This window comes from Ostrea edulis, chromosome 6 (genome assembly GCF_947568905.1).
Source record: "Ostrea edulis chromosome 6, xbOstEdul1.1, whole genome shotgun sequence".
NCBI classification, from domain to species: Eukaryota; Metazoa; Mollusca; class Bivalvia; order Ostreida; family Ostreidae; genus Ostrea; species Ostrea edulis.
In genome coordinates, this window is record NC_079169.1 from 74,335,131 (window position 1) to 74,362,708 (window position 27,578).

The window sequence follows — 27,578 nt, forward strand, 5'->3', positions numbered from 1 at the left end:
TATAAAACAAATTTATTTTTCATATCAAGTGGTGAATTTCAACAGTTACCATTTTTCTATGTCTTGATGACCCCCAAAACAACAATTCTGGCAAGTTGTTGATATGAAATGAAAATCACAACAATTTTGCTTTAACAATAACTGTACATGTACTAAGCTATGAAAGCCTTATACATAATATACACATGACCAGATTTGGTGAAAAAGTAATTGCACCAGATGGACAATTATAATTGTTTCAGGCCTTCAACCACACGGCTGACTATGATGCTGCTATATCGGACTACTTTAGACGTCAGTATAGTGCTGGGATGTCCCAGCTCAATCTGAGGTATGGAATGAATCCCCATCAGAAACCGGCACAAATCTCAACCAACATGGCAGAACTGCCCCTCAAAGGTACCATAATCTCGTTGAAAAATGCGACACTCTGGTGTAATGATATTTTGTGATGCAGTTAACATGTATGGTTATGCATCTTATTGCAGTGTTGTCAAATATTGACTTTTGTTAACTTGTTATATGCCCATCTATGCAAAAGAAAGTATGTCACAGCTTGTTGATGACATGCAATTCTACCTTGAATAAGTTCTAAAACTTGTGGCTTTAGAGAAACACTGTACCTAAGCTTGTAACAGGTATATTATGTGTACAGTTTCCAATACTCTTGTTCCTTTTCTAAATTGTAAAGAAGAGAAACTATCTTGCTTTATTTTGATGAAAACTTTTTTTTTTCAGTTATGAATGGTTCTCCCGGCTTCATCAATCTTTTGGATGCTCTAAATGGCTGGCAGCTTGTCAGAGAATTGAAAGCAGCATTAGGCAAACCTGCTGCCACCTCCTTCAAACATGTCAGCCCAGCAGGTAAATATGGTATTCATTGTAAAGCTTTCTTTCAAGATTAAGAATATACCTTTGTTTATGGCATGCCTTCATGTTGGCAGGTGCTGCTGTGGGTGGCCAGGGAATGTCTGACACGGACAAAAAAATGTGCATGGTGGCGGACATGGAGGGGTTATCTCCCTTAGCTGAAGCCTATGCCAGGGCACGAGGTGGGAATGCTGATCCTGAAAGAATTGTCAAAATCTCTATTTCCACTGTCGGAGAATTTAAAATTTAGCATTCACTTGTTGCATACGTAAACTTGGAAAATGTTTTATGTCAAATAATTTATTTTCATGGATCAAAATAATGCACATCAACTTGTCACTGATAAAAGAATTAGGGAAGTATTTGCCAAGAATGTATTTTTATGACAGTCTACGCAAAATTCTATAGTTTTTACAGGACAAACGGTCTAAACGGTCTGGTGAAAATGCAAATTTTACCAGACCAAGCAAGATTTTACTAGACCAAGCTTTTTCTAATAAAATTAAATTTTTGAAATATCAAGCAACTGTAACAGATTTTTAAAAAATTATCAAATGAAATTATGTAGTATATAATGTGATTTATTATATACCCATCAATGTATCATTTTTTGATACTGTTGATTTCACAGAGTGTGATCCAGTTTTCCTGATCACCTCACTGTGGTTTTTCTGATTTCATATCAGTATCCTCTGAAACTGATGACGTCACAATGCATCAACGCAACATTTTCTTGTGGAAAATATTGTCGCGTCACAAACAAGACTCCGTACACAAAATATAATTTTCACTGTATGTCTGTGTTTTGAGAAAATTTGGATTACATTTATTTTCTTATAAATGTGGATTTAAAAATAAATAATGCAGTCTATAATAAATTTATCGTTACTACAGTAACTTGATCCAAAGAATTGGATCATGTGTCGTGTGATCTGATGATTCGCGCCTGTCAACTCAACATGACCTGACTCTTCGGATCAAGTTGCTGTAGTAATGATATATATTTATTGCATGGAAGGAAAATAATTTAGGGCTGTGCAGTGCAACTTAAATTTCAGTACTATCGATTGAATTACAAATTCTGGAGTTCGATTCAGATTTTACACGCACCAAAAAACAACAAACATGGTGTCCGAGTCATGTGCAGAACATGTGGATTTTTAAGCAACCAAGATTTAAGTCACTAGTGTGTTGGAAATTAGCATTTTCACTACTCAGATACCAATAGAATATGGTCCACCAGATCATTGCAGTTAATCTTTACAGGACATACACATTTCTGTCAGTGCTGGGCTAAAATCAGCATCGTATATAATGACAAGATTAGCGAAGCATATCTTATCATAGGGGAAAATGTTCTAATTCATGCAAATTTATAAAGTTTGAAATTCTTTTAATTTCGAATTTTGTTTTTAAAAGCAGTGAGAAGGGAAGAAGTGGCAATTGGTGCTTATTTTTTCATCGGATACTAATAGGTCCTGCATCCTGATTTTTTTCTACCAACCCGACCCGAATTTTAGCGAAAAAAAACTGATGGTCAGATGACTTTTGCATAGACTGTTATGATGGATTTTTTGCAAATTTAATGAACCTGCAGAATGTTTAGAAAGTTATATGCAGCAAAAATAACATTTTTGGTATTATGTTAGATATAAATTTTAATCCAGGAGCTGATAGGATGTCTTCATTTGGTGACTTCATCTCTCTATCAGACCCGTGTGATTTACCCACTGCTAAAATAATCTCCAGAGAGGTAAACCACAGCTATTTTGAAACTGAAAATATTTATTCTGTTGCTGCAAATGAAAAAGCATGCAAGCATATATATATATATATATATATATATATATATATATATTTAGTATGTGAATCTTTTCATAAATTTGGTCTTAATTTGCTGTCAGAGGAGTTCATTGTACAAATGAGGTTAAATTTTTTTTATTCCATTCAGTTGTCTTTCTTGTATGATCAAGTTTGTTCCTCTAGCTTATATTCACCACAGGAAATATTTACACTGACAACCATAATTCCAGGTCTCTGATGGAATTATTGCCCCAGGATACTTGCCTGAGGCCTTGGAAATTCTGAAGAAGAAAAAGGGAGGCAACTACTGTATACTTCAGGTGAGAACTTGTATATTACTATATTATAAAAGTACTGTAAATCACTTTTTAATTGGAAGTAATACATTTTCATGCTGGTTTGTGCACTTGCCTCTGAAGAAAAAAAAATTGTGTTGCTACTAGATTTGACAAGTCTTGCAGAAATAATGCTTCGTGAAATACCACACTTAAATGTATAAAGCAAGTGCATGTATTGTAAAGAGAAAGTTACCTCTAAGAAAGCAATCAAGACTGTAGATATAGAATTTAAATACCAAATTAGTTCAATTATCTTTATTAAAATGAATGGACATTCAACAGAAATCTTGCAAATGGGAATCTTGCACAGAAATGTGTTTTGGCCCAAACGTTGTGTTGATTTCAGATTATTAGCCGAGTTGTGTTGCAAATCTCGGCTTTTAAATTGGCGAAGGGCAGGCGGGCAGCGTCCACAATTAGTTTAACCGGTGTCTAACTTTCATACTTTTTGGTGCATCTTTGTGAGACTTACATAACATGATCACATCCAAAAGAGGAAGGTTCCTATTTATTTTGAGGTCAAAGGTCAAGGTCTCTTTTTCACTATATACTGTAGATTTTAGCTTGCCTCTATCTTTAATACATGTACTTGCTGGTGCATGTTTTTTAGACTTCAAATCCTGATGACATTCAAGATTCATGTTGCTTTTGAAATCCAAAGGTCAAGGTCATCATCACACTAAATACCTTTTGTGGCCATTCAAAGCTTCATACTTATAAACTATATTAAATACGTGCATGTTTTTACTTCTCGAATGCAAGCATGCATAATTTTCCAAACTGCAGCTCGGCCATACGCATCTTTGGTGCGTTTTAGCGATTTTTTTGCATTGAAATGGACTTCATGTAGTTCATAGAAATATCAACAAGCTATTTGACTGTGAAGTTAGGGTATTGACTGACATCATAAACGGGTGGACTTTCCCACTTTATTGGAAAAGTAACAGAAGACACACACTTACAGAGCATCCCGCGAGGATTCGGGTTAGAATAGGTCCTCGGTACCCCTTGCTTGTCGTAAGAAGTGACTAAATAGGGCAGTTCTTCGGATGAGACGGTAAAAACCGAGGTCCTGTGTCACAGCAGGTGTGGCACGATAAATATCTCCCCTTGCTCAAAGGCCGTAAGCACCGAGCATAGGCCTAAATTTTGCAGCCCTTCACTGGCAATGATGATGTATCCATATGAGTAAAATATTCTCGAGAGGGACGTTAAAGAATATTTAATCAATCACTACCAACCAACTCTTTTAAAAAATAAACCAGATTGCAATATTTGGGTAAATCTCTTAAAAGTAAGTTCTGGGTTCTCAAGAGGGACGTTAAACAATGTACAATCAAGCAATTGCATTACTCGCACTGAAACTAATATTTCATGATTGATTACGTAAAGCTTCTTGAAGCAATACAAGCTGTAACTGATGGTAAATAAATTGAAAAATAAAAGAACAAATAGAATGACATTTGTGATTGAGTATATACAATTTCATTGAATCAGAGTGGATCTGAAGCAATAAATTCATAAAATCAGCAGAAAATGTCAATTCATGAATTATTGTTTTCCAGACAGTAATACCTATTCCTAATCTCCGATGTGCATTGACCTCTGACTGAATTAGTCTCCAGTTCCAAGTAATGCGGAAGAGGCACTGCATGTGCACATGTTAGATTTGTAAACAATGAAAACATGCCAATTTTAAAGAAAATTCATTAATATCAAAATTTCATTTGCATGGCACATTTTCGTAATTTAAAAAACAATAAAATGCTTTCTTTGTTGATTCATCAGGTGATGAGGGTAGCCAGCATTGCAAAAAAAAAAATCATAACCCGCTTTCACAAGCTATGCCCCGCTTTCACAAGCTATGCAATTTTTTTGTGCAATGACTTTTTCCTCGCTACCTGGAGCAGACAAAATGTATAATCAGTAGAAGATATTATCAATATAAATTCAAAATTGAAAAATGCTTTTATTTTGTGATTTATTCTGCTTCAGATTGACCCTGGATATGAGCCACCCACCATAGAAACAAGGACAGTGTTCGGATTACAGTTACAGCAAAAAAGAAATGATGCCATCATCAACAGCGATATAATGAAAAATGTTGTAACAGCCAGGAAAGAGGTGTGCTATTACTCTTGACTTCCAGTTGTGAATATTTTCTTGAGACGGAATTATGTGGAAATCATCAGTAAAACGGGGGATCACTGTTCTTGGAATTATGAATAGACATGATATATGATAATTTTCTCAGTATCCCAGTTCCATTTGTATGTGCGCATTTTAATCCTGGCCACATCTTGAACAGTTTTGTAAATTTTAGCACATTCTGATTTTCAAAATTAAATTACGCATTCATATTTTTGGAAAAAAGTAAGGAATTTGCAGTTTGGAATGGGGGAGAAATTCAGCCCTTCACGGGCAGTGGACAATCCCTGATCCCATTTAATGCAGTGTTATGCATTAAGAGACAAGTTCATGTAACCTTGTAATATAAGGAATTTACAATATACAGACATGATTTAAACAGATAATATAATGTCCAAATTTTAGAGTAGGAAAATTTTATGGTTTGATCGTATCTGATGTTGTTCATTCACTTTACATCCAGTATTACATTTCTAGGATAGTTTCTTTGGAGACTGGATTACCTGATTTGAAAGTTTTGTCATTTACAGCTGAGCAGAGAAGCTGAACAAGATCTTATAGTGGCAACGATAACACTGAAATACACTCAATCCAACTCCGTCTGTTATGCTAAATCTGGCCAGGTAAGATTGAAGGATTAGGGCTGAAACGATTCACCAAAATATCGATACTGTCCAATATAAACACTCGATTCAATGTTCAATTCATTTACCTCGATTTTCGATTCGATACATTTATTGCAAATTGGTTCAGTAAAATACATCAGGCTTGGCCTGAACTTATTTTTACCTGCATGAGGGACATAACAGCGTTGAATAATGTTCAGACTGTTGTTTGCCTTAAGGTTGACGAAAATAATAATGAACTTTATCAATTTAAACTACAGAACCAACAGGCATCTTACCGTTGGCAGTTTGAAAACATTTTACTTTTAAAATTATGATTTTGAATTTTAGTAATTAATTTTTTCTTCAATTGATATTATTGGTGGTTTCTTCTGTAAATTGTATCATATTGAAAGTATTGAATCATGGCATAAGTATTGCAATATGTATTGTATCGTGAAGGGGGCATATTGGTTCAGCCCTTTGTACTATTATAGTGAATAAATTATTTCTATAGGATAAGATCAAGAACACAGTTTGGGAAGTCTTTGTCATGACTTTATTTGAATATGATATAAGTTCTTATCAATATTGACAAACATTTTATTAATGAATCTGGGTTTGACACTAAGGCACGTCCGACTGACCGAGTCTTCTAAATGATAGATCCGGTCGGGTAAAATGTCGATTTACTAGTCCGACTGGTCGTGTTAAAAAAATAAAGAAGAAACTTTGCTACAAACCGTAAGATATTTTATTTTAACTAAAAGAAAATAACTAAGAGTTTGCAAGCAATTTTGAACCGTGTGATGGAATAATCTCTATTTTTAGTTCTTATAAATAAGTTGCAGTCGGAAGTGATGTTTTATGACATCTACTCGATGTTAATTTTAAACAGTTTATTTGAATTGACTATAATAAAGTGTTTATCAAGTTAATTTATCGGTGTTGACATGTGCGAGAATGTCTCTATATTTAAATAAATTTCTCGTCCTCGAGGAAAGAAGAAAAGGTTAGGAAGAAAAAAAGCAGAGCTTATGAAATATAAATTAAATAAAAAGGCGGTTGAGGTAATTTTATACTAATTAGACTAAAGAATATCCGTGCCGGGTAGAATTTAAAGAAACAGAAAACGTGTTTGAAAATCAAATTAAATGCCGCGACTTAAGATATTTTTGAGACAATTAAGTACGTTTTGGTTCAAACTTAACGTTTGTCATTTAAATGAAGTATTTAAATATGGAGAAACTATCGGGGTTTTTTTTTCTTCTGGAAAGTTGGTCAGGGCTAGTGGATATAAAGTCAGGTCTAGTAAAAAAATCTTTTGAAGTAGCCCGACTGGTCTAGTGCTCAAAAAAGTTAATGTCAAACCCTGTGAATTAATTATGTAATCTACATTGACTTTTGGGTAGTTATGATACAAGATCAACAACCAGTCAATTTATCAAACAATAATTCAACACTTTCAATCCAGCAATATGACAATGTCTCCATCAATCTGACAGTCAGTCAGTATGTCATTGTTTTCAATCAATATATTTCATCGATCAATCAATGTTTCAAATAAAAGTGAGCTGATTATTGGCCACAGACCTGAAGGGAAACAGAATCTGGGGCAGGCAAATTTGGCAAAGTCGCACAATTCGGTGCAAATTGGGTTGCTGTAAAGCCATGATGCTTTAATGAGGAAAAATCAGGTGAAGCTCTCCATGGATATGAGTCTGAAAATGTACAAAAAGAATAGCAGAAATCAAGAAAATTACAATGATGGTAGCATTAGAATGTGGTTGTGGAGTAAGGATGGGATTAGTTATCGATTCATGCATAATACGGAGAGAAAACCATATATATAGGAATTGTGTAAAACTTGGGCACGGATTATTGACGAGAAAGATGCAAGAGTTATCCTTCTTAAATGCTTGATTTCTTGAATTTTGATAAAATGACTTAATTTGTAATGAGTGAAGTCGGATTATTTCTCTTTGTATTGAGGCATATTTGCCGACTTCACTGAGAGGCAAAAGTGAGTTATTTTTATGCCCCCGAGATCGAGGATCAGGGGGCATATTGTTTTTGTCCTGTCTGTCATTCTGTAATTCTGTCTGAAACTTTAACCTTGCTAATAATTTTTGAACAGTAAGTGATAGAGCTTTGATATTTAACATGAGTATTCCTTGTGACAAGACCTTTCCGTGGGTACCAACATTTTTGACCCTTGACCTTGGAGTTTGACCTACTTTTTGAAAACTTTAACCTTGCTAATAACTTTTGAACAATAAGTGATAGAGCTTTGATATTTCACATGAGTGTTCCATGTGACAAGACCTTTCTGTGGGTACCAATATTTTTAGCTCTTCTGAGCCGAAGGCTCAGAGCTAATGCTATGGCCATTTGTGCGGTGTGCGTAAACTTTTTAGAAAAAGGGCTATAACTCAAGAACCCCTTGGCCAATTTTTTTCAAATTTGTTACAGGGTATCATTGGCCCAAGGGCTTTCATACATACTAAATAGAGGGATGTGACCCTTTAACAAGGGGAGATAATCAGGAAAATACAAAAGTAGTGGTTGCTAAAAAATCTTCTTCTCAAAAACCACTGGGCAGATTATCACCAAACTTACACATAAGGATGAGGATATGTTGTAGATTAAAAATTGTTCAAGGCATTACCCTGGGGCAAAGGGTGTGGTCTCAAGGTCACTTCAAAGTTGACCTAAATTTATATTTCCTTAAATCTTTGATATTTTAGTCATTATAAGGACTAGGATCATCAAATTTTGACAGTTGATGCATCTTAGGACCTTGTGTCAAGTTGTCTCAAAAGTAGGTCACGGTGACCTACTTTTTGAATTTTGCAGGTATTTATTTTAAAATTAATTTTGATGCATATCTTGGACACTTTGAAGCCTATGATCATCAAAACTTGTCAGTTGGTGGATCATGGGACCTTGAAATGCGTCAACTGAAAAATAGGTCACCGTGACCTACTTTCTGAATTTTATGGCTTATCATTTATAGATATATTTTAAGTTGTTATTTCAAATACCGAGAGGTTTCGAATCATCAAATCTTGTAAGTTGATGCATCTTGAGGCCTTGAAACATATTTATGAAAAAGTAGGTCACAGTGACCTACTTTTTGAATTTTGCAGATATTCAAATTTCACATTTTCAATTTTAGATGCATATTTTGGGCACTGTAAAACCTAGGATCATCAAACTTTTTCAGTTGATGCGTCTTCAGTCTTCAGTTTGTGTCGACCAAAAAGTAGGTCACTGTGACCTACTTTTGGTATTTGACAGCTAAATTACTATATTTCAGACACTATTTGACCTACAATCATCAAACTTTGTCAGTTGATGCATCTTGAGTCTTCGGAGTGTATCGACCAAAAAGTAGGTCACTGTGACCTACTTTTGGCATTTGACAGTTATATTTATATATTTCAGTCACTAATTGACCTACAATCATCAAACTTTGACAGTTGATGCATCTTGAGTCTACGGAGTGTGTCGACCAAAAAGTAGGTCACCTTGACGTACTTTTGGAATTTGACGGCTATATTTATATATTTCAGATACTATTTGACCTACAGTCATCAAACTTTGTCAGTTGTTGGGTCTTGCATGTTTGAAGGGTGTTGACGAAAAAGTAGGTCACCTTGACCTACTTTTGGAATTTGACGGCTATATATATATATTTCAGATACTATTTGACCTACAGTCATCAAACTTTGTCAGTTGATGGTTCTTGCATGTTCGGAGTTCGCTGACCAAAAAGTAGGTCACCATGACCTACGATTGGAATTTGACAGCTATATTTCAATATTCAGATACTAATTGGCTTAAAATCATCAAACTTTGTCAGTTGATATTTCTTGGGTTCTCAAAATGTGTAAACCAAAAAGTAGGTCACATTGAATTCTTAGGATTTAACTAAAGATTTAGAATACTAAGAGGCTAAGAATAGAAATGGTGGGGTTGTACAATTTATCAGAAGAGCGATTCTAGGCCCTTGGGCCTCTTGTTCAATAATGACACATTTTTTTTATCAATTTAGAAAACTTAAATTTCTTCATAATTATCAATTGCTTAATCAAGATGAACGCTTTAAATAATTTTTATTGACTTTTTAGAAAACTCTTCAACCAAAGAAGGATACTCTATGTAATTCTTGTTATTTATCAGACACATTTTTCTTACGATGTTTAAATTTTGTCACTTCATGTGGTCTCTACAAAGAGATTTATATTTCAACACTAACTTAATGCTATAAAGTTGTGCTTTGTAGGTAATTGGTATTGGAGCAGGACAGCAGTCCCGGATCCATTGTACTCGACTGGCAGGAGACAAAGCCAATAATTGGTCAGTTCAGACTCGGAGGCTATTTACTCCACTGATTTAACAGTAACTGTAAATCTCAAAATGTATGTGCACAGTGATTTACACTTGAGATGTGATTCATTAGAAATGTCTCTTCTTTTGTATGTTTATAAAAGTTTTTCTAATTTTTGGAGTCAAATTCTTGAGTTTGAAATTGTAGTCCCTGATGGTTTATGGTATGTTAGGATTGTATCATTAAATCTTTAGGTGGTTGAGACAGCATCCAAAAGTGATGGCAATGCAGTTCAAAGTGGGAGTCAAACGGGCTGAGAAAAACAATGCCATAGACCAGTATGTTTTGGGACTAGTAGGAAAGGCAAGTCTAATGAAAGGAAAAGGGAGTTTGTGGATTCATATTTCACTTGATTCCTTGTTTAATACTTGTTAACTTCTTGATACCCATTCCAATTCTTTTCAAATTCAGTATGAAGCATCTTTGCAACAACGGGGACATGAATTGTAATTTCAGGATTCCTGGGTTGGTTCTTGGGCCTCGGAAGCGTGGCAAAAACTGCCAAAATTTGACCAATTTTCAAATATCTTCTTCCCTACAACCACACATCGTCATCTGTAAGAAAAACTAAATGCATGGTCATGTAGAGCAGGAAGGGCAAGGCCAAACTTGGCATGTTGTGTTTATGTGTGAAACATTAAACTAAAATCTTTAATGCTGTTGAAACTGAATAGATATTTAGAATGAGCAGGTAGCCCTTTTCCAAAATTGTAAATTGCGTGATCACATGGTAGGCCAAATTGATCATGGTGATTAAATTTCTTTATCATTTGAAAGACTTCTTCTTTTATTTTGCCGATACTATATGAAAATTAAATGCATACATGTAGATAGAAAAAGCAAAAAGGAGGTTCCAAAATTGTGAATTTTGCAACTTTAGGGTTCTGACTCTAGGGTGGGTCCAAAATAGTCATTGTGTTAATATGATATAAATTATATTATGTAAAGTCTGTGATTAGTATGGGCACTTTTGGGGGCATTTAATTTGTATTTTAAAAGACCACATCATGTTTTATACTGCTTCTGAATATCGGAATTTATTATGCCCCCCTTCAAAGAAGCTTTGCACCTGTCGGTCGGTCTTTAGACCACATGTTGTCCGCTCAATATGTTGAGAACCATTCACTTGATTGTAGTGATATTTCATGTGTGGGTTGGTTATGAGTAGAAGAGAAACCCTATTGTTTTTCAGTTTAAAAGGTCCAAGGTCAAGGGTCAATCTACTCTGGACATTGGAAGCTCATTATCTTGAGAACCCTCTGCTTGACAGATATCACACTTGGTACACTGGTACATGACCCCTATTGATTTTGAGGTCAAGGGTCAAACTGGACATGGGAATATACTGTCTGCTAAATATCTTTAGAACCCTTTCCTTGACAGACATCAAACTTGGTACACTAGTACATCTTCAGGAGAAGATGACCCCTTAGGTCAAGGGTCAAACTGGACATAGGAATATACTGACCACTCAATCTAGAGAAACCTTTGCGTGATAAACATCAAACTTGGTATACTGGTACATCTTGAGGAGAAGATGACCCTATTGATTTTGAGGTCACATGGTCAAAGGTCAAGGGTTAAACTGGACATAGTAATATATTGTCTCCTATATGCTTGATTGACACCAACCTTGGTACACTGGTACAGCATAAGGAGAAGATGACCCCTATTGATTTTTAGGTCATATGGTCATTCCACACTTGACATAGGAAAATATTATCTGCTCAATATTTTGAATTGGTGATACTACTATCAAATAAATGATGCATATGTATAACCCTTTTCAAATTTGCACCATGGGGGCATATATGTTTTACAAACATCTCTTGTCTTTAATAGATATGCAGAACAAGAAATTTATTATAGATTTCAATAGCCCTTGGGGCTAATGATATTTTCAGGTGACTGACAAGGGCTGTGGGCCTCTTTTCTTTTCTCTCTGTCATATTTGACTAAATTTATTTGTTTTAGGACATGGATCAAAATGCCTGGGAAGCCATGTTTGAAGTTATTCCTAGCCCACTCACTGAGGTATGTATAGCAAGGAAGTTATTCTTAGCCCACTCACTGAGGTCACAAAGGTTAAACTACTCTGGACACAGTAGCGCCTTACACCAGCGCTTACACACTTCATGAAATACGCCAGTGTAAAGCGTCTCAATTCATACCCTCACGTAAAATTTATTTCTGAATTATTTTTGAGGTACCCTGCTTTAAGTTGTAAATATAGTACACTGTAGTATAGTGAGCTTGGAAGCCAGCCTCTACCAATATTTTGAAATTCACTGTCCTTTGTTCTGTTGTTAAAAGTTCCTAGGACAGTGGTAAAATTGTTAGTTATTCTTGTACATGTAATAACATTTCAATGGAGAGACAGTAGAATGTGGCATACTCGTCGCTTATTACCAGACAATCTTATTCAGGTACAACCCATGGACCTCTTGTTGAAAAATCAAACAATACAGTCAAACCTCATTATCTCGAACGCGATGAGACCAAGAAAAAACTTGCAGATATCGAGGGTAAAATACTTCTAGAATAAGTGGTTGGGACTTCCAAATCACTTTGACGTATCCATGGCTTTTGAGATATCGGTGTTTGAGATATCGAAGTTCAAGTGTCTTTTTTATTTGAACGGCAATAAGCAATCCCTATGTTCCTTACACAGAAACCTTTTATATTAGACTATAAATTTCTTGTTTTTATACTTATAATGCAATGTCTTTATGTGAATTTTTTCAGGAAGAGAGAACAGAGTGGATTTCTAAGCTGAAAGGAGTTTCCCTGAGTTCTGATGCCTTCTTCCCATTTACTGATAATATCGAAAGAGCAGTCATGGTATGTAATCTTCATGGTTCAAGAAATTCACGCTGGCATTTAGTTCATGTACTTAATGTGTCATCAGTATGTACTGTGATCTGTTGTCATCTTAGAATTTTCATCGCATTTGGCATGTGTTACTACAGTAAGGCTTAAATTACACTTAAATAAAACTGTATGAGGTGAAACTTGCATATTGCAAAGAACTAGATTCCCCAACAGTTTAATATGGTCCTCGAACCATAGTTGTAAATTGCATAGATAACGAACACATTTGATTTTAAAATGTGTTGCTAAGGTCAGAAATAATTTGCTGCCTACCCAAAACTTTAGCTCACCTGAGCTGGAAGCTCAAGTGAGCTTTTCTGATTGCCTGTTGTCCGTTGTCTGTCTATAAACTTTTTACATTTTCGACTTCTCCAGAACCACTGAGCCAATTATAACCAAACTTCGCCAAAAGCATCCTTAGGTGAAGGAGATTCAAGTTTGTTCAAATGAAGGGCCATGCCCCCTTCAAAGGGGAGATAATTGCAAAAATAGGGTGGGGTCATTTAAAAATCTTCTCAAGAACCACTGGGCCAGAAGAGCTGAAATTTACAGGAAAACTTCCTAACATATTGCAAATTCAAGTTCAAATCATGGCCCCAGGGGTGGGATGGGACCACAATGAGAGATCAGTTTTACATACAAATATATAGGAAAAATCTTCTTGTCAAGAACCACTGGGCCAGAAGAGCTGAAATTTACATGAAAGGTTCCTGACATAGTGCAGATTCAAGTTTGTTAAAATCATGGACTCCGGGGATAGGATGGAGCCACGATAAGGGGATCAAAGTTTTACATCCAAATAAAAAGGGAAAATCGTTAAAAATCTTGATGAAGAATCACTGGGCCTAAAAAGTTTACATTTAAGTGAAAGCTTCCCGACATAGTGCAGATTTAAGTTTGTTAAAACCATGGCCCCCAGCGATAGGATGGGGCCACAATAGGGGATCAAAGTTTTACATACAAATATAAAGGGAAAATCGTTAAAAATCTTGATGAAGAATCACTGGGCCTGAAAAGTTTACATTTAAGTGAAAGCTTCCTGACATAGTGCAGATTCAAGTTTGTTAAAACCATGGCCCCTGGAGGTAGGATGAGGCCACAATAGGGATCAAAGTTTTACGTGCGAATATATAGGGAAAATCTTTCAATATAGGCCAAAGTGACTCGGGTGAGAGATGTGGCCCATGGGCCTCTTGTTCTTGCATGTTGCAGGAAACAATCCCCCATTTTTGTCCCCCACCGCAACGCGGAAGGGGACATAGAAATACTGGGGTCTGTTCGTCCCACTTCACTTTGTGGACGCAACACATCAGAAACAGCTCAACAGATTTTGTTCATATTTTGTAGGATTGTTGTCACAATGTGTAGTTGATCATATTTCGCTGCCATTTTGATTCGACAATTTTGACAGGAGTTATGGGACTTTGTTGAATTTGTACATGCTGCACTATAGGAAAACTTTGTGGATGCAACTCCTCTGAAACCGCTTAATGGATTTTGTTCATATTTTGTAGGATTGTTAGTCACCATGTGTAGTTGATCATATTGTGCTGTCATTTTGATTCGACAAATTTTAGTACAGGAGTTATGGGACTTTTGTTCAACTTTTTTTGCGGCGGTGGGGGACATGGCTACGTGTAGCATTCTTGTTTAATTGGCAATGAATCATGGATTATCTCAAATATGTGGCTTTCCACAATTTTCTTTCAACTGGCTGGAAACCCAATTAAGTTTTTCTCAAATTTTTGGCTTTGATCAGTCACATTTATTTTTGCGAGAAGTTTCATAAACGTATCTTAATGTTGCAAATACATGAAATCATTTTGTCTATTCTGTTCGAAAAACTGACCTAAAAAATGGAACATCTAAAAAAAAAAATAGAAATCACTTTTTAAAAATCATTTTCCATGATGGGAGTCATTTTGAATACAGTTAATTCTTGAATTATCGCCAATCAATTCATTGCCATTTTCGTTATAACGCTGCATTTTTCTAAGAACGTTTTTTCCTATTAAAAGTCTCGTTAAAACGCCAAATTCGCTATCGCCATTTGCCACAGTCTTTATATTACAAAAGTCTATGTCAGAGTGTTAATTATCTCGATAAACCGCCATGGCTGCACATGATGTGGAAAATTGGTCATTATCGATCTCCAGTGTACACCTGGCCAGGAGGTACCCAGTATTAAATGAACAAGATAATTACTTACATGAACCGTAGTCTTGTTGTTTTTACCTCATTGAAAAATAGTTCAGTTTAGCTACGAAAGAGTTGAATTTGACCTGTTGAATTTCCAAGAAAATAAGCGAATTATTACATACCACGGAAACCATCCGAAATGTACACAACAGGAAATCTCCAATTATTCTACTGTTTTATGGGAATAGTCCATAAAAAGGGAAGACAATGGGTGATATTTTGGCTGCAAAAAATTTGGTTTTGAAATACTCGTTGATCCTCGTCCAGTTAATGATGGCTCACCTACCAGGAAACAGCCATACGGTGCACTAAATACTGACAATGGACAAGGTTTATTTAAATAACTTGAAACATACTGTGTTTATGTGTCTTGTTTGTGTATTGTTTTGAAATGAAGCCCTATTATTGATAAAACTTCTATTTTATTCATGTTGGAGAAATTTGGAAAAATAATTACGAGATATTTTTACATTATGTTTGTACATAAAGGAAAGATACTCTTACTTATGCAGAAAAATAACTCTTTCTCCCAAAGATGGTGAAAATTCAATTAATCGCCAAATTCGTTGTAACGCCATCAATTCAAAAGAACAAAAGGTGGCGGTTTATAGAGAGTTGACTGTATATAACATCTTCAAGATCGTAATCAGAGATTTGGGGGCATCTGCTTTTTTAAACTGTTTGTAAAAATTGTGATATTGACCTTGGGATTTGACCTACTTTTGGAAAACTTTACTCTTGGCTGTAACTTTTGAATGGTTGGTTATATGTTCCTAATGACAAGACCTTTCATTGGGTACAAATTAATTTCTTTCATACGGAAGCATCAGTTTTTCATAAACACATTTTGTTTTTATCGTTTCTGGTTATTTCAGCATAGAAATTACTGAATTTTAGAGGAATATTAAAACTTTCAAAGCTAAAAATAGTTGTTGCCACGCATACAATATAGTTTGCAGTAGATGGTGGATTCCCCCATTCTACCAATAAACCAATCTTGTACTACAGAAGAATATTGACAATTCTGTAGCTTATTCTTAAGTAAAAATAAGGGTTGGATGTAGGATGAAGTTGGTAATTGGATTTATTTTGTCTTTTCTGACAGAGTGGTGTGGAGTATATAGCAGTCCCTGCTGGATCGACCAATGACACAGAAGTGATAAAGGCATGCAATCAACACAGTATTGCCATGGTGCACACCGACGTCAGATTGTTTCACCACTAAATCCTCCGGCAATCTCCACCCATGTAACTTAAAGTTGGTGAATTAATAGAGATTGTGGGTGTACATTTTCAACTCACTTGAGCCACAGGCTAATTACAAATGTTTCCTATTTTCAACTTTTTTCAAATTTGTGTAAATCAAGGGCTTTGTTCATTTGCATGAGGAGATAAGTCTGAGTAAAAAATCTTAAGAACCAGGAAGTCAACATAGAGATGATTAAGATTCAATCTGATGAAAAAAAAATGAATTTTACAATATCTCAGATACTGGCTACAGATGCTGACATCACTTTGAGGGTCAATTTCCTTAACACCATAAGTGCGACACACAAACTTTTAATATCTTTCTAAAAAAAAAAAAAAAAAGTCTTTCGTGAATACTTCAGAGTGTTATATATGATCAAGGAAAGGCTTGAAATTTCCCAACAATCAATTGAGATTTTCGCAGCAGTGATTTCATTGGCCGACATAAATGCCGCTCTGACGTGACCCCCAAATGGTATATTGTTGGATTCTTATTTAGGAAACTGTGATAAGATCAAAGGAGGTTGGAAACTATGGGAAGTTAAAGTTTTGGATTGTAATATACAGGGAAAATATTCTTTATAACAACAAGGATCCCCAGGGTTGGTGAAAGGCCATGATTAGGATTTACAGTTTTGCCTAGGAATATTTAAAAAAAAAAAACATCTTTGAAAAAGGACCAAAAGTCTACATGTATTTGTTCGATAAGTATGCAAGTATCCTTGGGTGTACATTTATGTTTATTTAAGGTTTGACCCATGAGGCCGTTTTAGGCCCACTATTGAGGTTCAGAGTTCTACATGAAGAAATATCTTTCAAAATTTCATCCTCTTCTCGACTTGACAACCAAAAGCCTGAAGCGTGTCAAATCAATAATGGCTAAAAAATTTCCAGTTTGTTCAAACCATGATCCCCCCCCCCCCCTTTTTTTTGGGTCAAGGTGAGGCAACAATAGGGATTTAAAGTTTTACTGATAAATATAAAGGGGAAAAAATATTTCAAAGAGCTAGAAAAGTACAGTTTATGCAAACATCCTCGTGTAGTGTATGCTTCTGTGTGTAACACCATGACCTTGGAGCTTATTTAGAGTTGCAATAAAAATTGAATTGAATCTAAATAAGAAATTTAAGTAGAGTTTGTTGGGGTGATTCATGGAGTAGGAAGCTTGTGGATCTATTGTTGGAGAGGAGATGGAGTATGTTTTCACTGTTAATCATTATTGATAATGTAATGTTTATGTTCATTGCTGCTAGATTGCGTTACTGGCAATATTAGTTTTCATTTTGATCTAATTTTTGCTATGAATAGTAATCGCTCATTTTACATGTATGCATTGCAACACACATAGTGCCATATTTTGTAACAATATCTAAGAGAGCACATGATCCTCTTTGTTTATAGATGAACAGCCATATATTGTTCGTAGCCGTGGGTTGTGCTCTATAATACTCGTTTTCGTTATATTTTATAGATACTCATATTAAAAAACATAATAAGACATGTATGATATTTTGAAGTGTTGTAGTAACTGAAGTGTGAACATCTGTTTTGAAGTCGTATGCATGTATATTGAACATATTTCATGGGCAATAAAGGAGGAAACACAACATTGTGTGTATTCTGTCTGCGCATATATATATATAGATAGGTAGATGGATAGATATACTCTTAAAGAATTATTATTTTTGCATGAACTACTACTTGTCTAGATATTCCTATACTTGTATATATATTTATATATGTCCCACATCATGTTCAGGTCTGAATTTTACATATACTCGCTGACAGTTGAACAGTGGATTAGTGCTCGACAACAGCAATTCATGTTCAGGTCTGAATTTTACATATACTCGCTGACAGTTGAACAGTGGATTAGTGCTCGACAACAGCAATTCATGTTCAGGTCTGAATTTTACATATACTCGCTGACAGTTGAACATTGTGGATTGGTGCTCGACAACAGCAATTCATGTTCAGGTCTGAATTTTACATATACTCGCTGACAGTTGAACAGTGGATTAGTGCTCGACAACAGCAATTCATGTTCAGGTCTGAATTTTACATATACTCGCTGACAGTTGAACATTGTGGATTGGTGCTCGACAACAGCAATTCATGTTCAGGTCTGAATTTTACATATACTCGCTGACAGTTGAACAGTGGATTAGTGCTGGCAACAGCAATGGGGAAGTGTTTATGTTGCCTCAATATACGTTTATTGGTGTTTTATGTCCCCTCGAAAAGTTTCCGTTCCTATGGAGACGGTCACCAGCTGTGGGTGAAGTACCACAAATTTAGACCTGTGCTTAGCGTTCAGGGTTGTAGCAGTGAGGGGTCTTTTTAAAAAGTGTCTTCGCCTGCCGCGACACTGGACTTCCATTTTTATACGCCCGTCGAAGATATGTAATAATAATAATAATAAAGCCTTTATTTATCCAGGATTACATATTTAGCGATAACGCTAGTTTTCAATATGGTCCTGCATATAACATACATACAGACAGATATTAGTAAAATAAACACAGATTAAAAGAAGTAGAATACATATAAACTTCAGAAATAATTATGAATGTAAGATAAATAGAAACAAAATGATTGGTACATTTAATCACCATGAGAAGAAGATGCCTATTATTTTTCTAGGTCAAGGTCACCGTATCACTTGGTAGAAAAACTTGAGGAGGCAGGATACAAACCGAACCGTAAGCTCCAGGATATTGAAACTTCGTACATTCGATCACCATGATGAGAGGGAAGATGCCTATTCTTTTTCAAGGTTATAGGTCAAGGTCACGTCACAGTATCACTTAGTTGGAAAACTTTGTAGGCGGAATACTAACCGAACTGTAAGCCCCAGTGCATTAAAACTTGGTACATTTGATCACTATGATGAGAGGATGCCCATTATTTTTCATTGTCAAAGGTCACAGTATCACTTAGTAGGAAAACCTTGTACGCAGTATACAAACTAAACTGGGGGGACTAGGATTGTCAAACTTTGTACACGTACACTTTATGCCAAGCGGAGGGTGCCTATTGTTTCTTAAGGTCAAAGTCGTAGTAACAGGATGCAGACCGATTCGTTTGGGCAAGGACCATTAAACTTGGTACACATAAATCTTGTGCCAAGTGAAAATATTACATAAAGAGTACATGATTTGTCTTTTTTTTTTCGATGCAAAGAATGTCACACCCTGATGATTGCTGATACTACTTGAAGCCAAGTTGATGCAAGAAAAACACCCTCTATGTTAGCTTTTCACGGGCGTATTATGTACCATTGGCGGTACTCTTGTTAATGTCGTATCCGAAAGATTCGCTACCTGTTTACGTCTTGAGTTTGACGCTGCCATGGGACGAGCGGGGCTCGTAACTCACGACCTCCCGGTTACGAAGCGAACGCTATACCACTGAGCTACCGCGGCCGCAATGTCTCCGTTCAAACTACCTTTGAGGTAGGGAAGATACTCGTACGCGTGGACTCTGTTAAACGTGGCTAGTGACAATGTCGCGGCTGGTGGATAAGGAAGAAACGGTCACTACCTATGTTGTATTTGTAAGGTTTGATGTGGCACAAGAATCGGGAATTGAACTGGTAACGTAGCAAGTGCCCTAACCAATAGGCTACATCAACTGGTCATTGATAATACATGTAGTGAAACACATTTGTGGATCTTTTTAGAAGTCCATAGTAGGCATAAAGACTTGCTATGATCAGACAGTGTGCCATCACCATGGATCAGAAAGTCAACTAGCAAACTCCAGCTAACTCGTGGTAATCGTGTTAGAATAACTGATATTAGACGGCTGAGACTCCTAGTTGGCACAAACTGACCAAAACGGTAGAACCGTTCGCGGTAGCCTAGTGGGAGAGCGTTCGCTTTGTAACCGGGGTTGTGAGTTCGAGCCCCGCTCGTGCCATGGCTGCGTCAAAACCTAAGACGTTAACATAGGTAGTACATGTAATTGTTCCTTCGCCAAACGCTCGTCAGTTAGATGTGAGAATCATGGGTCTTTCGGTCATGACCTTAAAAACGGAGGTCCTGTCAGACATTGGCACGTTAAAAACCCTTACTGCTATGGCCCTGAGCCTGAATTTGTGGTACTTCACCTACAGCTGGTGATGTCTTAACATGAGTGAAAAATTCTTGACAGGACGTAAAACAAACAATCGATGAATCAAACTAAAACGGTTGTGACCCAAAATCATGATCTTTTGGCTAAGAACAAATCACTGATGAAGAAGCTAGGAATTAGTTGTCCAGGACATGATCTAGAATGGAGAAATATTAAAAGATGCACTCGTTACACAATCGTCGCTCGCCACGCTTACTGAGCGTGGGAGTACCCTACTTCAAAACACGAATAGCGTCGTGTGAACGAAGACACTATAATAAGCGTGGTTTGCAACGATACATGGAACTCATCTGATAATAAATTATTTGTTTTATAGTACATGTGTGGCTATTAAGGACCATCAAACTGTTTTGTTAAATATTGTCCTCTCTTATCGACAAAGTGCCCTACGATATACTTTTTTTGGTTTCCATATCGGATAGACTTTTATCACATTTCAGACCTGTGTTTGTAGTGGTTCTAACTAACATTAACAAACACTGATGCATGATACACAAGCGTTTCAGTTAATGGTTTTAATTTCACATACTAAAATCAAATTTACCTTTCTAATTCACAATATATACCGACCTAGTATTTTGCCAACGCTTTGTATGAAACGCTGTTGCTGTGCACAAGAAATGTTGGTATACACGACCGTTCTAGTTGACATTCCCAGCAAATTTTAGTGTTGCTAATGGGTGCTCTTAGGACTTCAAAACTAGGGACTATCTGAAAGACACCTACCGGACGGTCACCATACACGACTTAATTCCATTTACGATGTCAGGTGCCAGATTGGTATGTGTGTTCAATGTTTTACCGTAAAAATCGTATCTGCTTCCTTGGCAATTCAATAGCATATTGAATTCTCCATATACTCAGGCTCTACTAGAGTTCATATCTAAAACTGATGCAACATTCTGGTCATCGCTTCCCACTTTAATTCTGGTGGGCGTTCGTATATCGGCACTGAGAAGAATTCTGTTAATTTTCCTGTTCTGAGCTCTGCTTTTACACTTCTTGATTCGGATTGGCGATCTCCGTTGTCTGGTAAGGGTGGATGTAACTTTCAGCTCCGACGGATCGCCATCATCGCTGCTCCCTCCACACTCCACGTAATCGGATCCCATGGAGTCCTCGTCCTCAAACTTGGCAAACAAATTCTTAATTTCTTCGCCAATATCACAGAAAACAAAATTCTGATGTCTTGCGTTTGGAATGGACACTACTGGAATTGCCCTTTCAATTTCGTGCTCGGCATTACGAGAGCATTCGATGACAGAGCTTTGGTTCTCAGATTTCAGTACGAGTTCATATCCTTCCACCAGACACCTCACTGACCTTATCGCTTCTTTCAGTTTTTCCTCAGCAACGTCGAATTCCTTCACATGATTATCCCTCGTTGTCTTCAGTTCTTTTAGGTAGCCATCTTTAGCAGCATCTACAGCAGCTTTGAGAACATCAGCCCGTTTCTGGACCATATCAATTTTATTTTGAATGTCTTCACAAAATGATTCCTTCTGTGTTTTGGTTCTTTCAACCCTTTTCTGTAGATCTTCAACAGTCTCATCGTTGGTCAGCTTTACAATGTGTTCTAGCTCTTTTTTCTTTTCTTCCATGATGTCTCCAAATTTTTTGAACACATGTCCAGCATGGCTCTGAGAAACGCATTCGAGACACACGAAAACATTGCAGTTAGTACACAGTCTCTGTATCTTCTCTCCGGAGTGCTTGTTGCACTCCATCGTGTCTGTAACACACGACGCCATGAATCGGTTCTATTCCTCTCAATTCTGTGACACGATTTGTAGAGCTACTTATTCACAACATATCAAATCTTTCCGACATGTTATTGAAGACGACACGCATGTAAAGATTTCTCAGATGAACGCTCTTCCACTTGGGGGGAAAAAGTGTGAGAGATTTGATTCAAGATATGTAATCAATTCTCAAATCTTTTATTTGAATATACAATTGAGCAAAAGGGTGCTCCAAGCAAGGTCAAAGTTCCTAAATCGTTTGATTTAAAGCGTTTGTACATTTAAACACACGCACGTTACCTATGAATCATAATGGACAGCTACACATAATGTACTAAGAATTCATCGATATTTCCCGGAAATTTTCATTTGTGGATTTAGAGATAACGTACAAACATTTAAGGATATAACATTTGTGAACAAAAGAAGGGTGATCTTGTATTTAAATGTCAGGACATTTGAGGTAATTCATTTGCAGCTAAGATTCTATATTGCCGGTCAACAGAAGGGTAGTTACATGTATATTAGTCACAGTACGCGTTGAATTCAAAACGTGTATAAAAAGACAGTTGGAAAGTACATGTAAAATATGAAAACAAACAAGTTTAATTCGGGATTTCATTTTGGGCTACGTTAGAAAGGACAAAGTGTCAGTTGCAACACTATAATGATAATGATCCGTGAGTTATTTAAGATTTATTATCGGTTACTTTGATTTTTGAAATGGTGTTTTCTTGTACTTATAAGGCACAGGGGCTAAGCCTGTTTGGGTCCTAACTCTGTGATACCATCATTGTGTGTAATAAGCCTGTTTGGGTCCTAACTCTGTGATACCATCATTGTGTGTAATATGCCTGTTTGGGTCCTAACTCTGTGATACCATCATTGTGTGTAATATGCCTGTTTGGGTCCTAACTCTGTGATACCATCATTGTGTGTAATAAGCCTGTTTGGGTCCTAACTCTGTGATACCATCATTGTGTGTAATAAGCCTGTTTGGGTCCTAACTCTGTGATACCATCATTGTGTGTAATAAGCCTGTTTGGGTCCTAACTCTGTGATACCATCATTGTGTATAATAAGCCTGTTTGGGTCCTAACTCTGTGATACCATCATTGTGTATAATATGCCTGTTTGGGTCCTAACTCTGTGATACCATCATTGTGTATAATAAGCCTGTTTGGGTCCTAACTCTGTGATACCATCATTGTGTATAATAAGCCTGTTTGGGTCCTAACTCTGTGATACCATCATTGTGTGTAATAAGCCTGTTTGGGTCCTAACTCTGTGATACCATCATTGTGTGTAATAAGCCTGTTTGGGTCCTAACTCTGTGATACCATCATTGTGTATAATATGCCTGTTTGGGTCCTAACTCTGTGATACCATCATTGTGTATAATATGCCTGTTTGGGTCCTAACTCTGTGATACCATCATTGTGTGTAATAAGCCTGTTTGGGTCCTAACTCTGTGATACCATCATTGTGTGTAATAAGCCTGTTTGGGTCCTAACTCTGTGATACCATCATTGTGTGTAATATGCCTGTTTGGGTCCTAACTCTGTGATACCATCATTGTGTGTAATAAGCCTGTTTGGGTCCTAACTCTGTGATACCATCATTGTGTTTAATAAGCCTGTTTGGGTCCTAACTCTGTGATACCATCATTGTGTGTAATATGCCTGTTTGGGTCCTAACTCTGTGATACCATCATTGTGTGTAATAAGCCTGTTTGGGTCCTAACTCTGTGATACCATCATTGTGTGTAATAAGCCTGTTTGGGTCCTAACTCTGTGATACCATCATTGTGTGTAATATGCCTGTTTGGGTCCTAACTCTGTGATACCATCATTGTGTATAATAAGCCTGTTTGGGTCCTAACTCTGTGATACCATCATTGTGTATAATATGCCTGTGTTATAAGGTATTACACCATTATTTTCTTCTGTGACGTACAAAACACATTTGTGCATTCATAATCCAAAGTCAAGGATTCGTGATATATATATACCACATATCTTACAATCTTTTACTTTGGAAGATGATGCAAATTGTATCATTCACAGGGTTTTTGACACAATCTGAGCTAACTGGTGTATGTATATACCGTGTTCTCTTTAGAGAAGTCGAGAGGCTATGTCTCTCGACTTCTCTAAAGAGAATAGTATAAACCGGTATATACATGTATGTGTCATTCGGCTTTTGTGTTATGAATACGGAAATCGTGATTTGGATGGTTAATTTTTATACGTGGTAGATCATTCAACCAGGATATATACATTCAGGAACTGTTTCTGCGGTTAAAATAATCTGATCCTTCACGTCTTTATGAACTGGTTGGTCACAGACTTATTGCTTTCTCGTAGAACTTTACAGAATTGTTTTCCCGTAAACATGCAATCTCATTCACGTTTTTCTCAAGGTCAAACATCCTAAAAAGCGGATTAAAATCAGCTTGTTCGGCTCCGATTACCATTACTTTTCTTTTCTTTTCCTTTTTTACATTCTATTAATAGAATTAAAAACAACAACAGTTTATTTAAAGGTAAAGAGGTATAGCGCATTTGCTGACGAAAAGGCCGACTCCGAAAACCAATAATAGACTGGCGTGTTATATTTAAATATAAGGCCAACGTTTTTGATGTTTAGTTAACCAAGATAAATACATGTAACTGCCGCAGTTTATATGACATTTATATGAGTCGTTCTTTAATCAATAAACCATTTTCCTATTTGGAATGATGAACAGTACAATATTTTCATAGGTGCATTCATATTAAACAACAACCCTTTTACATATGACATTACTTAACTGACTGTCTTTTCCTGACATGACTGCAGCACCTTTAATAGATTTCATCAGTTCATTTGCCTTTGGTTGATAATTCGAGTGTTTAGCTTTTCCTAAATATCATATGACAGTTGCTACATGAGTTTTTATATTTAATCTTGAGAAGTCAAACTGTATAACAGTTCTTTTCCTCCCTTGACCTATTTTTACTTATTACATGCTGTGCATTTGTGCCCTTTTTCTTGTAGTATTTGTTTAGCTTTTCGTCAGCCACATTACGTTGAAAATCCTGTGCATACAGGAACATGTTAGTGTAAACAAACGGAACTACAGTGATCTCGGAACAAATTCCCTTTCTTTAAGTCGTAACTTGCAAATATTAGAAGTTATGATGAAAATGATTAATATTTGTTATAATATATGTATCACATTTATAACCCCCCCCCCCCTCAAGAAAATGAAAAGCAAAAAAAAAAAAGAAAAAAAAAGAAGAATAGATTGGGAAAATATTGGACTTGAACTCGGAATGTTAGGTTACCGAGCACCTAAACCACTAGGCCACCCAGGCATGTAAGTTTAAAGGTTTAACGTTTGACAGGCTGCTATATCTCAAGGTAAATTTTGAGAACTTTTTTTTTCCATATTTTATCCATTTTCAACAAGAGGGCCACCTTAAACCAAATTTCCTCAAATGGACTTATGTACAGTCATACTCAAGTAAAACAATTTCAGTGTTTTATTTCTGGTTTAGGATGGCCTTTTGCAACAGTTTGTAATTTTTTAGGCCCATTACGTTACATCTACTCTATACTCTATATAATCACGGTGATGTTCATGCTCATCAAATAACGATACTATCAACATATAGATATCTTTATTAAGTAATTTGGGTAAACAGAAGTATAAACTGACATTGTATAGCAGAATATTTGTAAAAAATTATATTCAAGAAAAAAGTATTTATGTAGGCGAAATTGCATACCAAGTGCGCTATACTCCTTTACAGTTCTACAACTAGTATGGGTGTGCAAAATGTTTTCTGTATCATATTAAGGTTAGGTGGTGGGGGTCATGATGACCCCAAATGTACATGTATACAATTTTTCTTAGAAAATACAAATCTCTTTATTCCAATAGAAATTTGACAACTATCGATAAAGTTCATGTTCTATGGCCTTTACAAATTTGCATGAACATAAACTGAATCAAATTTGCTAATTAAAAAAATCACAAAATTTAAATCAAATGCTAATAATAATTAAGATTTTGTACAACAAAGTGCTAGGGGGGGGGGGGTATGATTCAATCCTTTTTATGGATACCAAGATTTACGTTGAATTCTTACAAGTAAGGGCCACATCTTGTGGGTCAAATGGATCGGTGCTGTATACCTTTCCCAGCGCCGTTTTGGGCAAATATGGTCTTCAATAAATCAACGATTAATCGACTTTTCGCAGAATGCGGTTAAATTTGCGTAATTTGGTCTAAGCAGAGATTATCTACTTTTTCCTCTGCTCGATGGGGGTTGGAAAAGACTGTTTGATATTCCAGAAAAAATTAACGATTCAAATTCGATTCGTTCAATTTAACTAGTGTACATTAGTGTTTTGCGCGCAAAACTTATTTTGTCAAGGACACAAACCGCAAGGGCATAAAATGCAATTACCTTTAGGTGGCACGACACTTTTTTTTATAGCGAGAATTATGCTAAAGGCGTGTGTCAGTATGAAATTTAATTTATATAATTAGACACGATGTGAAATGCATTGAGTTATTATAAAGACCTTTGTATTAAATTTGTATTGGATTTTATTTCATTAGAAAATAGCTCTCATATCGGAGGTACAAACACGAGAGAGAGAGAGAGAGAGAGAGAGAGAGAGAGAGAGAGAGAGAGAGAGAACGAGAGGGAGATTACCAGTCAAAGCATTGCAATCAAATTCAAATTATGAAATCTTATCAGCAAGGACCAAATACATGCATTGTAAATGTAACCATAATGATATCACTTATCAAACTTTAAATTAAATTAAAGAATGTAGATTCGCCTGCGAAATGAGATTTTCAACACAGAATAACACAAACAAATTGGAAGAGACCTTTTATTGCATACATTTGCGGATGTTTTTAAACAAGACACATAAATTAAGTGTCTAGTATTTGATTGATGGTAGCTTTAATTTGTACGTATGTTTCAGAATTTTACCTGGTGTAATACGAAAACTAATTAACTACACGTCCTGCACTTTATACACAGGTATGCAAGTAAATTCCAAACTAATAACCGCAAATCTAAATTCATTGAAAGTAAAATGATGTTGCTATGGTTCTTATTATCAACGGATAGTCAACTCTAAGCTACGTTCGTATCATCAACAGATAGTCAACTATAAGCTACGTTCTTATTATCAACGGATAGTCAACTCTAAGCTA

General features: G+C 36.1%; 2 protein-coding genes across 4 annotated transcripts in view; one reads left to right on the forward strand and one right to left on the reverse strand.

Annotated features, from left to right (window-relative positions):
• LOC125647959 (bifunctional purine biosynthesis protein ATIC-like) overlaps positions 1 to 18,082 on the forward strand; it is a 37,025-nt gene extending 18,943 nt beyond the window's left edge. The window contains exons 8-19 of the mRNA XM_048874832.2: positions 243 to 399; positions 739 to 864; positions 945 to 1,052; positions 2,538 to 2,623; positions 2,904 to 2,993; positions 5,007 to 5,135; positions 5,690 to 5,782; positions 10,053 to 10,126; positions 10,352 to 10,460; positions 12,132 to 12,191; positions 12,903 to 12,998; positions 16,333 to 18,082. Coding sequence (XP_048730789.2) covers positions 243 to 399; positions 739 to 864; positions 945 to 1,052; positions 2,538 to 2,623; positions 2,904 to 2,993; positions 5,007 to 5,135; positions 5,690 to 5,782; positions 10,053 to 10,126; positions 10,352 to 10,460; positions 12,132 to 12,191; positions 12,903 to 12,998; positions 16,333 to 16,452 — 1,248 coding nt within the window. The 3' untranslated portion in view covers positions 16,453 to 18,082. The remainder of the gene's footprint in view (positions 1 to 242; positions 400 to 738; positions 865 to 944; positions 1,053 to 2,537; positions 2,624 to 2,903; positions 2,994 to 5,006; positions 5,136 to 5,689; positions 5,783 to 10,052; positions 10,127 to 10,351; positions 10,461 to 12,131; positions 12,192 to 12,902; positions 12,999 to 16,332) is intronic.
• On the reverse strand, positions 6,770 to 22,478 carry LOC125647963 (uncharacterized). Of its 3 annotated transcripts, none has more exons than XR_008796023.1 (2): positions 21,415 to 22,474; positions 6,770 to 7,485 (listed from the first exon to the last, which is right to left on the reverse strand). XR_008796023.1 is itself a non-coding variant. In XM_056140754.1 (1 exon), exon 1 carries the CDS (start codon positions 22,361 to 22,363, stop codon positions 21,473 to 21,475), a length of 891 nt encoding a protein of 296 aa, XP_055996729.1. In that variant the 5' UTR covers positions 22,364 to 22,478; the 3' UTR covers positions 21,113 to 21,472. The 3 variants fall into 3 exon arrangements, 1 of the variants encoding a protein (XP_055996729.1); XR_008796022.1 differs by having other exon boundaries at positions 21,183 to 22,474; XM_056140754.1 differs by lacking the exon at positions 6,770 to 7,485 and having other exon boundaries at positions 21,113 to 22,478.
• Between the last annotated feature and the right edge of the window lie 5,100 nt (positions 22,479 to 27,578).

Excerpts from the sequence above, each read along its gene's own strand:
- LOC125647963 (XM_056140754.1), bottom strand. The coding sequence starts at position 22,363 with ATGGCGTCGTGTGTTACAGACACGATGGAGTGCAACAAGCACTCCGGA.